General features: G+C 42.5%; 1 protein-coding gene across 1 annotated transcript; it reads left to right on the top strand.

Annotated features, from left to right (window-relative positions):
• Window positions 1–1,213: 1,213 nt before the first annotated feature.
• On the top strand, window positions 1,214–11,667 carry tfr1b (transferrin receptor 1b). Its single transcript, XM_072378734.1, has 19 exons — window positions 1,214–1,279; window positions 3,587–3,635; window positions 3,831–4,038; window positions 4,655–4,877; window positions 5,698–5,835; window positions 6,119–6,203; window positions 7,184–7,306; window positions 7,452–7,547; window positions 7,629–7,768; window positions 7,903–8,069; window positions 8,152–8,271; window positions 8,492–8,577; window positions 8,659–8,722; window positions 8,806–8,873; window positions 8,957–9,015; window positions 9,478–9,568; window positions 9,939–10,166; window positions 10,261–10,401; window positions 11,149–11,667. Exons 2-19 carry the CDS (start codon window positions 3,603–3,605, stop codon window positions 11,359–11,361), a joined length of 2,283 nt encoding a protein of 760 aa, XP_072234835.1. The 5' UTR covers window positions 1,214–1,279; window positions 3,587–3,602; the 3' UTR covers window positions 11,362–11,667.
• Window positions 11,668–13,919: the final 2,252 nt, after the last annotated feature.

The raw sequence follows: 13,919 nt of genomic DNA, 5'->3' as shown, positions 1-13,919 counted from the left end.
ATCATCCCGTTAGCTTCTGCATATCTCAGAGGTTACAATGGGAAGTAAGATGTCTCAGGTTTGATCCCCAAACAGCCAAAAATGTGTAACAAAATAAGCTCTGAGTGAACTATTATATCTTAGACACGGTGTGCATTGTTGTAACTGAACACACACTTATTGTACTGCTCCCATAGATGTCATCTGTGCTGGTTCTTTGAGAGATAAGAAATGTTTTACCATCCACAGATGGAGGTTAACTCCCCCTCGAGAGAGAGAAGTAAATTTATCACAAAGCACTAAGGTGACACCATCTGGGACAGTGTTGTTATTACATAATGATCTCAGCTCCTGCTCAAGTGAAAGCCCACACATAGTGAGAAGTCTCCGAGGTGAAGACAACACTATTTCTGGCACTGTATCCCTCCTCTGCAGATACATATTTGATAGAGTCTGATGCTACATTTAGGCTGGGGAGGAGGGACTGAGCCTTCATAAAAGCAAGCTTCTCTGTGGTTGCTGGTGTTTAATAATCCATATATTTTCCGGTGTTTTACATGAGATGCTGCGATTCACGTAATGTTTCCTGACAAAATTTCAATGTCTTTATTACAGCAGTCCTTACAAGAAACATATGGGTTGAATAAAATCTTGGGGACTCAGTTGTTCAGTCATCTGCATACTGAAATTTCCCGAATTTTAAAGAGATTGAATGAACTTTAATGATCTCACAAGATTAGTAAGAAACCCCCTGCGATGCAGTTAAAGAATGAGATCACATTACTGTAAATATCTTCCTCCCCAGAATGAGGTGGTTTATCATCTGTTGGCACAACTGTAAAGAGCAGAAATTTTTGACGTGCTATTATGCATCACATGTAGGCCTACATCAACATTTAGTTTTAGTAATAATTATTTTCAGATTAATTGTTCATTTCTCTCATTTTTTTCCTATCAGGAGATGATCAAAATCTTCTAACTTCTAACATACATACATGTGTGTATCACTCTCTCTATACATATATATATATATATATTACAGAACATAAGTGTATTCACGAGGTTGTTTTTTATCAACATTAATCTCGTGTTTACTTACTCTTCTTTTTTGCTGTTTAAATAACTTCCTTCATGTGAAGCAGACTTTTGTTTCCTGCTTCCTTTCCCGCCAAAATGACATCATACGGCATGACGTAGGCTTACGTAAAATAGACGCCAAAACCTTATAAAGAGGCGGAACGTTTGCGAACAAGGAAGTACCGAAGAAGTGTCTGTGCAGGGGTCAAACATCGTGGGGAAGGTGAGATAACTAATTTAGACCTCAACATTATTTTATACTTCTTCTTTTATTCATTTATAAATTATTAATTTACCTACTCGTTTAGCTGCAATGCGCTGTACATCATTTACCCGTCCTCCATAAAGCTACGTTTGCTAGCTCACCATTGATGCTGCAATATCCTTTGGTTTTCTTCTGTAAGACACCGCAACGTTTCGCTAAAAATCAGACTTACACTGGCTATGTAAGATGTAAGATATTCAACAGTTTATTTTTATTGCGAATGTCTTGTTTTAGCTTTAGCCTTATTTGCATTTATGTGTATTTTAAGGAGCATTAATTCCCTTAAGTCTGTAAATCGTCACGTTCGAAATGTATATTGATGGCAAATGGTTAACAATCCAGATGTTTCTTCAAATAGTCGTTAACTGAGGAAGAGAAACGCTCGTGGAGTCGTAGTATGATGCAACACCATCAAACCACCCACCCAACCGTTTCCACCTTCAGGCTAGTTCCTGGATTTTTCTTCCGTTCATTAATTCATTCATTAATTTAATGCAGCAGATGGTCATATTTCTACAGTTTTTCTCTATGAGCAGGTTTAGCGGTGTTATGAAAGTCTTACATTAATAGCAGAGAGATGCTAGAGCTCGACTTTTGTCTGAATTGTCGTGATCTCCGTCATTTTCTTATATTAGCTGAACAATAATCTTGATATTCTGGCGAAATAAATACTGAAGATCGAGTTATTTGTAAATTTCTAAGAAAAATAATCTTCAAACCTGCTCAAATAAGCACGCATTTCTTTGTTATAACCCATCAAAACCTGAACATATTTTCATAAGGCTGTAAATCGTCCCCTTGGAAATGTATATTGAAGGCAAATGGACAACAATCCAGATGTTTTTTCAAATAGTCGTTAATTTAGGAATAGAAACGCTCATGGAGTCGTATTATGATGCAGCACCATGAAACCACCCAACCGTTTCCATCTTCAGGCTCTGTGTGTTGCATCTATTTTTACTGGTGTTCTCATATGAGAATAAGCTAGATTGATAACGATAATAATGGTTAATAATTCCATCCTGGGCTGTGTCCACATGACTTTCTGTCAGTGAAAGGCACTTATTGCTTATTATCTAATCAAGTATGTTACAGTTTTGAAGGTGAACGATCGCCGTTAGAGACGGTGCTGAACAGTAGGACAGTTTTATCAAACAAAAATGATCTTCAGTCTTCAACATGCAGGTTAGCTCCTCCGTTGATGGATCACTTTAACAGGGATCTTGCACATCCAACAAGCTAATGCACTGTAGTCTAAATGATGGCTGCAGCAGCTTTGTGTAAAGCATTGAAATGAGGGTTAAGCTAAATCGATCACCACGCCCTGAACACTGCACCCTTCATGAAACGTGGATATTGGACGAATTGCGTGTTGATCCAGTGAAATACCAGTTGTGCTATAATTGGCACACAAGGAAGTTTTTAGATTTTATTCGCCCAGACAAAACACTTATGAGAAACATGGCCTTTCAGGCTCTGCAACATTCTTTTCTCTTATTAGAAGTTTTTGCTATTTCCTCCTTCAGTCTTTGAGGGAGGATTTGCGCTGGTTCACACCTACGAGGAAGCAGACAGGAAAGATGAGCATTTTGTTTTTTCAATTGAAATAGATTCTTCTGCAAGTTTAAGATGAACACTTTGGTGTCGTACATCCTGTTTTTAAATGCAACAACTGATACCAAAGGACCATGAAGTTTTTGTTATGGGGAAACAAACGCTGAGGCTCTATATGTTTGTGTAAAGCAAAGGTCAAGATTGTTTCTGTCTGAGATGTCTGAAATCTTGCGTCATAGCAGGAGCCCTTCCTGCACTAAACGTGGCGCATGTTGTCCGTAAACTCTTCAGTCAGCAATGTGCTCTGTAAGGTATTGTATCAGTGATGAATGAATTTCATTTGATCTTTTTAAAGTTGACGCTCAAAGCGGTTTAATTTCAGAAGTAAAGATCCAGTGTTTCTCCACAAATCTGTCCGGCACAGATCTGAAAATGTAAAACCTTGTGTACCAAACACACTGCATATCACACATCTACAGCATGCTGTGTATAAAACGGGGTTTTCACCAGCTCAGGAAATGAGTCGGTTTACACAGAAAACTCCCTTCATCCTCCTGGTCTGCTAGGATAAAAGCAGCTGTGGCTGAAACCTGACTCACCTCACGTCCTCTCTGCCTCCCCCTCCTCTTCCTGCCCAGCTTTTATCTCTCCTGCATTTTACCCTTTTAATTTACAAGCTCATCACCTCTTTGTTGCATGTCCCTTTTTTAGATCAATACCAGCAACGATGGATCGATTGAGGTCTGCATTTAACGGCGTGGTGAGTGTGCTTTATTTCTTTTTTTTAAACTGACAGTGAATTTAGAGTTAATTATTTCCACAAAAGACATGATTTAAGTGACGAAATGATTAGTTTTAAGATAACCTTTCCTTACTACACGGCCCACACTGTGCTCTGTTGCTTCTCTCATCGGGAACACATTCCTCTCATAGTTTTTGTTCTTATCTCCTTCAGATGAAGAGTGAGAGGTACAGCAGGTTCACTCTGCAGCCAGCAGAGGATGGAGAGCGACACGCTGAGGTCAAACTTTCCGACGATGCCATCGACGACTCGGCAGACGTGGAGGCGCACGGCTCGCCGAGCTTCAGGCCAGCACCTCTGCGTCAGAGCCGGTGTACCCTTGTCTACACGGTTGCGGGACTCCTGCTGATATTTCTTGGGGGTTAGTTACACTTGCTGTCCTCGAGTCTGTTTTTTGTTGATGTGACATCTCCAGACATGTCAGTGCTGCGTAATACCTCATTTCATTATAGATTAACCTTCCAACTGGTTCTTGGATTCAAAAACTCGTGGATTTAAAAAATGTCAAAAATAACTGACAAATGGTCTGTTTCCAAGACGCAGTCCAGGACTGTAATAGTATTGTGTTACTTTGTTACAATGCAGGATGATTATCAATAAAAATCAATCACATTTTGAAATGACTTCAGAAATAAGTGAGAATGACTGGAAATGAAGACAATGGGACGATATTTGAGCTTGTTCTCCTTCACTAAGCTTTTATGGGATTTCTTTGGTCTTGTAAATTATGTTAATTTGTGACTTTTTATGCTGACACTGTACCATCCAGTAAGGTTCAGCAGTTCATTTTCCCTTTTTGTACAGAGACCACAGTCAGCCTTTAACGTATAACACAGCATTTGGCAGCAGTCGCTCATCATCTAACTGACCTCTCTCCCATCTTGTCCATATGCTCCGGAGATAAGATCACGATTGGAAAATTAGCTCTGTTCCATCATTTTGCAGAGATGTGTGACTTTTGGTGTCTGAACCTGCAGGCTACCTGGTTGGTTACTTCAGCCACAGGAAACCCCAGACGGGGCAGGTGAACTGTGTCCTGGGGGTGGATAATCCAACGATGGCAGCACAGGCCTCAACAGGTGCACCGTCTGCAACGGTTGCACCTGTTGCAGCGGCTCCGGAAGTTCAGATGGACTGGAAGAAGGTCACTCAACTCCTTGCAGAGAAACTCACCACTGAGGCCTTTGAAGAGACTCTCAGGTACAGTGTTTGTGTTCACGCCCTCAGACTACACTCAGATGTGAAGTCGTTAGACTTTCCAAAGCAAGGACACTCCGGAGTAGATTAAGGTTCTCATTCACCGCAGCTTGTTGTGAAGGAAGAACAATAGCGTCTGAATTAAATGAGACGGATCAGAAGGTTTTAATAGATTGGCTTTTATCCTGAGCTGGAAAATGCATCCAAAAAGTAATGCTTCATTTATTGTTGTCACTTCAGGACTGTGAGAACGTTGTTTCCCTGAACCTTGACTGACATTTAGACCAAAATGCGTTGGGTATTTTCCAGGGCTGGGTACATTAACTCTTTATTTATGCGTTAATTATCACCGACAATTATTTGTCTCCCATTGATGCAGTTTTTATTATTTATCATTTTTATTGTAAACGTCTGTTGCTCACTGGCTTTTATTTTGAAAAAGTCCATCGTGAGCGAGCCCAGTATGTTACTGCTGCGGCGCTCACAGGAAACAGTCAGAAAAGAAAAGAATGGCGGATGAAGCGGGCTAAACAAACACTGCCATTTTAATTTCAAAGTTCTTCCAGACGGCGCAGTCGACAGAGCCAAAGTTATCTAAGCACTGTAACGTTGAATTGTCTCATCACCGGAGTACTTCAATCATACGACTGTACAGTTCCAATAAAAGTGCGTTTTATGCAACTTTTGAATTCATTATTGGCTTTTGCGTATAACAATGCGATTAATCACTAATAATTCTTGCCCAGCCCAAATATTTTCCCTAAATGCATATGAAAGAATAAATTGACTTCAGGACTGAACAGAAAGTGTTTTCTCTCTGCAGCCGCTTTGATCTGCCCGAGCGCTCAGCAGGGAGTGAGGAGGATATGAGTCAGGCAAACAACATCTTTGACACATTCAACAAGCTGGAGATGAGTCCCTGGACGGATATCCACTACGTTCAGCTGCAGACGCCAGACAGGTGATCTGACACGATGCCACATTAATTTCTGTTCCTTCCATTTTTATTTATTCCTATTTTTTATTATTTTTTTTATCTCCTGACCATCAGTCTTTTGATATAAATTATAGATGATGAAATGCACATCTGGAAGTAAAACAGGTGAATGTTAAAGGGTACAATAAGGTTTTACTGGAGTACTACTTCTTCATAATAAATACCAGCTGATGCCTCACAGGAAACTCCCGAGCAGAGGACCAGTCAAATAAATGGTTTTTAACTAAGTTTTACCTGCTGTTTGCAGCCGGCGTCCAAACCGAGTTCAGTTTGGCTCAGATGTTTTCGAACCTGCAGGGTATTTGGCCTACAGCGCTAATGGCACAGTTCAGGTGAGTCAAAAGTTGGCAAAATGAGTTTATCAGGAACCATTTTAACAGCACATCCCAAGACCAAGGTTAGGTTCACATTCCCAGACTGTTTTCCATTGATGTGACTCGCACGGATCTGAGAAGTGGATATGCAATGCTGATATTAGACTCCAAGCAGCTTTTTAAAGCTCATGCACTGAATGATGTGTCGTTAGCCACCGAGCTCTTTCCTTCACCATGTTAAAAGGTTGAGAAGGAAGAAATGTCTAACTCTAAATGGCATCTACAAAGTTGCTGCAATAGCTTCCATTTCTGAATCATTCGTGTCTCAGTCTGATCTCCTGAATGTTCTCAAAAGAAAAATCTCATGATTGAACACGGTCTGAATGTGACACGAGCAGAGGGAAGTTGGGTGTAGCGTGTTTGCATACATTCATCAAAATCAGGGAAGTAATGGAGCCAAAGATGTTGTTCAGATGAACCCATTAACTCACTGAAACGGTTAAATCTCACAGAAGCAGCCAAACAGATCCATCTAATCAACTGAATTGCCAAAATGTGGCCATTTCTGGTGATATTTGTACTATTTTTGTAACTTGGTTAACGCCATCTGTGGGTCTTTGTACTCTTTCGATGAAGAATTGTGGAGGGTTTAGGATGATCCGATGGGATCTTTGCAGCCATATTCTGAATATTCTGGTAGATTCAGGCACGTGCGTCTGCATAGTTTGGGGTTTTCTTTGTATTTGGTGGGGCCTGCTGGATGATCAGACTGGTGTATGTGTCAAAATTGTCGCACAGGTCTTACACACATTTAAGCCCAGAAATAGTTATGACCATTGTATAAAAGGCTGTATAAAGTTGCCTTTCGTTAGAATTGCGAGTTCTTCAGGACTCTTCTGGGGCTAAGGATACAGCTATAGAATTAAAGCAGCTTTTGTCCCTATCCCTTTATCCCTGGTTGTAGCCTGCCTGACGTCTGTTCATGTTTGAGTCCACAGGGCCAGCTGGTGTACGGCAACTACGGACGTAAAGAGGATCTGGATTTTGTGCAGAAGAAGGGTGTCGAGCTTAAAGGCTCGGTGCTGCTGCTGCGTGCCGGAAAGATCAGTTTTGCAGAGAAGGTATGTGGCTTGATGCAGTTGAGATGAGGTGGAGGAAGCACGAGCAAGAAAATGGTTATGCTGACGGGAAGAATGCAACCATGCAGGGAGGGGAAGTCATTGTTGAGCCGTAACTGAAAGTTTGTTTCTGATAATATCTCATCAGGTGAGCTATGCTGCCACTAATGGGGCCGCTGCTGTTCTTATCTACCCTGACTCTCAAGATCACGAATTTGTTAAGGACACCGCACTCTACGGACACGTGAGTTTGCAGCTCGTTGTAGAAGCAGCCAGTTGAGTCTTGTTTATCCTTCTGTTAACTTTTTGTTTGTTAATTTTTCAGGTGCATCTGGGCTCAGGTGACCCCTACACTCCTGGGTTTCCCTCCTTTAACCACACCCAGTTCCCCCCAACTCGGTCATCAGGTCTCCCCAATATCCCAGCCCAGACCATCACAGCCAACCAGGCTTCAACTCTTCTACAGTAAGACACACAAAACCGCCTTGAGCAGGTGGACGAGAAGCTGCAGCTTCACAGAGATGCATTCAGTTCGGTCTTTGGCCACAAGAATGATTGCATTCCTCAAAAAAAAACATCAGTAAATCTCTCCTTTCCAGGAAAATCGGTGGTCCTGACTCGAGTGCAGGCGGCAGCTTTAAAGGCGGCCTCCCTGTGTCATACAACCTGGGAGGCAGGGAGAACATCACTGTTACGGTGAACAACGTGTTGGTCAACAAGGAGATCCACAATGTGTTTGGAGTCATCAAAGGATTCGCTGATCCTGGTAGGTCTAGCCTTGTTTATTCAAGATTTCATCCTAGCTCAAAGAAACGCGGTTCTAAGATGTGCGTGTTCCTGAACTGCAGATCGCTTCGTTGTCCTGGGAGCTCAGAGAGACGCCTGGAGACAAGGTTACGCCAAAGCCACCGTTGGCACTTCTGTTCTCGTGGAGCTGGCAAAGGCCTTCCACGAGATGGTGGAGAACGGTAAGAAATGTCATGAAGGGAGGAGGCTGTTGCAACATCAGTAAGCGTAAATAAATAAAAACCTGAACCAGTCAAAATGGAACGTTAAAGCCTGCTATTTTAAGGTAGAGAATGTGTTTTCCTCCAGAACCCAAACTGGGAACAGGAGGGGAGTCTCTGCCTTCCTCTCTACTTGTAGGAGGGCCTTGCGGTGTCATTTATTCTAGTCTTTTCTTTCTAGATGGGTTCAGGCCCAGGAGAAGCCTGGTGTTTGCAAGCTGGAGTGCTGGAGAGTATGGAAGCATTGGTGCCACCGAGTGGCTGGAGGTAAGAACTACCCGAACCAGAGTAGAAAAGACTTGCTCCACTGAAAATGTGTTCTCACATGTCCCCCTCCTCTTCTTTTAGGGATATATGCCATCTATTGACAAAAATGCCATCACCTACATTAGCCTTGACGGAGTAGTCATGGGTATGTACAGAACACCTACAGAAGGATGCGTTTGTCGTGGAAGCGTTGAAATGATCCGTGGACTGAGTGTATTTCTTTCGCAGGTCGCGGGAGCTTTGCGGCCTCGGCGAGTCCACTGCTCTACACCCTGCTTGAGAGCACAATGAAGGAGGTAAACACAATCTGACTTTGATGCAGGTTCTGCACAAGCAAGCTCAGTTTTCTTACCGACTGTCCTTTGCCTCTTGTTTGCAGGTGAAGAGTCCTTTCAGTTCTGGCACATTGTACAACGCGATGGGACAGGCGACCAAAGTGTAAGCCTGAAACCAGGGCTCGAGTCCAATAGTTTAAGATGACCTGTTGTCTATTCCTAAACTCTTTCCCTGACCTTGTTGGGAAACCTCATGGGGTTAAAGAAAGAGGGTAGCATTTAGGAAAAAACAACTACCTCTCCTTTATTTTAATTGAATATGGTTTTGCTAAAGTTGATAATAAAAGAGGCCCGGAAGCTCTTATCATGGCTGCTATTTGGATACTTCTGGCTCTTAAGATTCAGTTAGTAACCCTCCTGAGCAGTTGACTGGACCCCAGTCATTAAAGCAAAAGCACGTGAAGCTCATGTGTAAATCTGGCCAACTAATTAAACTTTGACAGCCAAATGTGTGAATTTTTATGATCTTGGAGGTACTGACACAGCTACTCAATGCAACGTCACTTATTCGTCTTGAACCAGATGTGATGGCTGTCTACAATAATTTTGACTTGCATTCATGCAGAATCAGGCCCATGTCCATTGATGACCCTGCTTATCCATTCCTTGGTTTCTCTGGGATTCCCTCCATCTCCTTCCACTTCATCTCACCCAACGTGAGTACGCTCCTCTTAAGCAACATGGTGGTGTAGGCCGGGGAGGGGTGTGGTCAAAGCCTGTCCTGCAAATGTGGGAGTTGGATTCGTTTAGTTAATTGAAGGTCTACTACAGGCTGATTTCCAGCTCTCTAAATGGATTTTATACCTTGAATAAGTAAATCAGATGAGCTAGACTTAATACCTTCAATGTGGTGAGACTCTTCCTGTTTAAGATGATGAGAAGAAGGGTAGTTTACAATAAAATCTCTTATTACACACTTATTTCATGTTGCATATATGCACCTAAACTGTCGTCAGTTGGTCCAGAACAGACCAGCAGATTGTTCTTTTTCTTTATAACTCTTCTCTTCTTTTGGGTGTTTTTAAGATGGAGTCCTATACTTACTACGGGACCAGCCTGGACAACAAGGATCACCTGAATTACCAAACCAACCAACGTACCGCTGAGATGACTGTGACGGCGGCGCAGTTTGCTGGTCAGATGGCTCTGCGCCTGGTCCATGATCACATAATGCGCCTGGACGTGAGCCGCTACAGCAACCTGGTCACCAAAGATGCCGCCCAGGTCTACCGGTACATCAAGCAGAACTCACAGGTCAGGCTGCGGTTCGTTCATGCTAACAAGTCAACATATTTTTCCTGCAAAACTTGTTCATGGACTGTTTCTTTTCTTCCTGCGTTTGGGTCAGCTGAAGGAAGTCCGACCCGAATGGCTGAACCGTGCACGAGGTTCCTTTGTGCGAGCAGCTGCAGGCATCAGCCAAGCCATCAGCAACACCGACTTAAGTGACCCAGAGGCCTGTCGGATCCTCAACGACAGAATCATGAGCGTAAGCTGCATACAACCAAAGCTTAAACATTCATCATACAGCAGGAGTTTAGCTTGTTAGGTTTCAGCCGTGTCTCCTCGTTGGGTTAGGAACTCGCAGAGTGGCTCGGCTGAATTAGATGTTTACATGTGAAGTGTGTGTGTGTGTTCATTTAACTTTGTGTGCCAGCGGTTCATTAAGTGCCCCGCTGGTACGACCTCTGAGACATCGTGGTGAATCCCTGGCTGCCATGAAATTAAGACACGGCTATTTAAAACTTCGTCCAGCCACAGCTGGAAGGTGCAAGGTCAAATGTAACTACTGCATCCGGTGCTAAATGTATTCAAAGATGTGGGACTTTGCAGTGGGTTTAACTGTGACGTCACAGGTGACGTAATACTGTGCCTACTACAAAAGATTAAAAGCTAGAAGGCATTTCACCAGAGTCCCCGGTCTTTATCGAATAAATCCATTCGAATGTAGCTAAACATCAATGTTTACATTAAGCAAAGGCTAAGAACTCTGTTGGACTGCCTGGCATCGCATCGTACTCTCCATCCAGATCCAAAATTGTCTTACCGGCTAAAGATGCAGTTCCACATTAGATGGAGTGTTTATTTTGTTGTAAATCTTTTTGAACCTTCAGCTTGATTGGACGGTGGCATCTCGAAGGATCCACCTGTGCAGCGCTGGGCAGCATTTGCAGCAACGTGTGACTATTTTTAATTGTTAATACTCGAGTCTGTTTGTTTCTGCTCTCATTTTTAGGTGGAGCACTGCTTCCTCTCTCCTTACGTGTCGCCCGTTGAGACTCCCTTCCGCCACCTCCTGCTCGGCCGGGGCGCCCACACTTTAGCTTCCATCGCTCTGAGCACCGACGTGGCGCAGCTCCGCACGCAGCTGGCCCTGGCTACCTGGAACCTGCAGGGATGTGCCAACGCCATGGTGGGAAACATCTGGGACGTTGACAATGAAATCTGAAGCTGTGCATGTGTGTGTGTGTGTGTGTGTGCGTGTGTGTGTGTGAGAGAGAAAGTAAATTGTAGAGCTCGAACATCAGCGCTTAAGCACAAGCTGACTGTCAGAAGTTCCATCCTTTAAATCCAGGGTTGTATTCAGTGTTTTGGGGTGAATCTTGCACCTAAACCCACCAAGATTTAGTTGGAGAGAGAAAACCATTGCAGTTTAAAACTGAACCATCACAAAGTGCTTGAAGAAATTCGATTCTACTGACGAGTCTGCCTCCTCTCCTCCTGCTACATCCCAACACATCGAACCAGGCGAAGCCTTTGCTGCCATCAAAGCACTGAAACCTTATTTATACTTTTCTTTTTATTTATCAGTGGCAGTGTCTGCTATAAAGCTATGATTTGTCTTTTTTATACAGCATTATCGGAAGCAGTGCCTTCCATAATTATGACGGTTATACTGTCGAAAGCCACAGCAGCATCTGCTACAGAGACGACTCCTCAACTGTTGCTGACGAAATGGAGCCTCCGAACGCTTCGGGTTTCTCTTTCGTTGTGTACGGCCCGACTTAACTCGGTTAAACAAAAGGAACGATAAAATGAAGAGATTTATTTTAAAAAGTCTGTTTATTTTGGATCTACTGATATTTAGAGATTCGGTGAGTTAATTGTGCACTTGGTGGCAGTCCAATTGATGACTCTTAAACCCTAATTTGGCACAATTTACAGTTGGGCTGATTGGTTACACCATTTGCAAGAAAGCCATTTATGTTGCACAGTCTAGGTTGGAGCATTTATTGCAATATCGAGGTTATCGGGAGCAGTGCCTTCCATAATTAAAACCCATTATCGGGAGCAGTGCCTTCCATAATGATTAACGGTGACGGTAGTTTTTGCCTACCATTTTGTGTGTGTGTTTTTGTATATGTGTATTTATCGGGAGCAGTGTCTCCCATATTTCACTTGAAGGGTGGAACAACTTATCGGGAACAGTGTTTCCCAGAGTTTTATACTTGACATTTTTCTTTGTTTGGTTTATTATTAGAATTTGTGTGTTGGCACGGTCCTCTGGACCGCTGCATTGTGTGTGTGTGTACGTGCACACTGCTAGTGTCCCCTGTTTTGATCATGTGTAAGTGTTTATTTTGGATCCACGCTGTGGTCCAATCCGAGTAAGCCTCATTCACACAGGATGACTTTAACAGGGAGAGGTGGGCAATGAAATATTCAACGTTCAGGCTGGGATTTGATGATCAGGAAACTAATGGTTGTTTTTTGCAGTAGATGCCAAAAGTGTTGCTTGGAATGAATTTGAAATCATCGGACCTCTGTACAGAGCTGTGACGCACATACTGGTGGCATTCAGAGCCAGTTCTGCCTCCTGAGCCGGATAATCATACAGACGTGCATTACCTTTTTAAACATCTTCAGCTGTTCAGAACTTCACTTAAAACTGTAACATTTTAATGTTTTTCTTCAGTATGAATCAGGAACTGATAAAGGCAAATTCTGCAGCCTTTTTACTGCTGCTCGATTACAATAAACAGCAATGGATGGCAGTAGATAACAAGACTTCAGCATTATCAACTTCTCAGTCATGTTAAGCAGCACTTATCACCTGCTCTTCTAATCGAACATCTACATAACACCATCCTACTATGCTGCTGATAATTACTTTTAATTTTACACTCTACTTCCTATAAAACCTCCACGAGGGCCGGTTCACCTGGTGGCTCTCTTTCTATAGACGGCATCAGATTAGCGGGACATTTTGAGGTCACGCTGAACTGCTAATGAACATCAAAAGGGACAAAGATGCAGTTTGAGTTACAGGAGGACCAGAGAGTCCACTGAACAGAAGCTTCTTTGCTCATGAAAGCTATTGACCGCCTCCCCTTGAGAACTGAACCCCGTCTGAATGTGGCTTTAGATTTCAGTTTAGTTGTGATCGAGGAATTCAACACTGAACTGTCTTTTAAATACACTGTACTTGTTCTAGTTGGCAACAAAAGAGGTGTGCGAACGTTGTTGCCTCCACACCTCTTTGCATCACTGTTGGTGGCTTTAATAAAAGCCACACATGCTGTACTTAACACTTGATTTGCATGCACTCCTTTCTCGCCTCTCGTTACTGATGTGTAACTCGGAGCTTTTACCTAAACTGCCGTTAAAAAAAACTGTATCTTTCGCACTTTCTTTCCATAAAAGTTGGTGGGGTTTGTTTTGTTTTGTTTTTTTGAATCCTTTAGTCCTCTGAAATGGAATTTAAAAAGAAACATGACATTGTGTGTTAAATCCAATGTGTGAGAGCTCAATGTTCAACCATTTAGGTTCCAAACTGTTTTTGTTTCCTCGGTTCATATCTGTTACTTTTTTTTTTTTTCTTTTTCTGTCATGTGTTTCAATCATTGGTAAGAAATTTCTCTGCCTGAGAAAGAAATTGAGTTGTTGGAAACTCTTCATATTGGTTTTTACTTTAAAGTTAAATCGTGTGCAATGTCATTTTCAAATTTGGACAAAACATGTAATAAACCCTTTTGGCTTAGCATCCACCATGTCTCTGCTGTACAT

Source organism: Leuresthes tenuis, unplaced genomic scaffold, assembly GCF_036924035.1.
Source record: "Leuresthes tenuis unplaced genomic scaffold, fLeuTen1.0.hap1 SCAF_24, whole genome shotgun sequence".
Taxonomy (NCBI): Eukaryota; Metazoa; Chordata; class Actinopteri; order Atheriniformes; family Atherinopsidae; genus Leuresthes; species Leuresthes tenuis.
This window is presented reverse-complemented; position numbering and strand designations above follow the sequence as displayed.

Bases quoted from the DNA above. Each gene is read 5' to 3' on its own strand.
- tfr1b (XM_072378734.1), top strand. From the start codon at position 3,603: ATGGATCGATTGAGGTCTGCATTTAACGGCGTG. The intron at 7,548-7,628 runs GTGAGTTTGCAG...TTAATTTTTCAG, and splicing joins ACACCGCACTCTACGGACAC to GTGCATCTGGGCTCAGGTGA. The intron at 8,070-8,151 runs GTAGGTCTAGCC...CCTGAACTGCAG, and splicing joins CAAAGGATTCGCTGATCCTG to ATCGCTTCGTTGTCCTGGGA.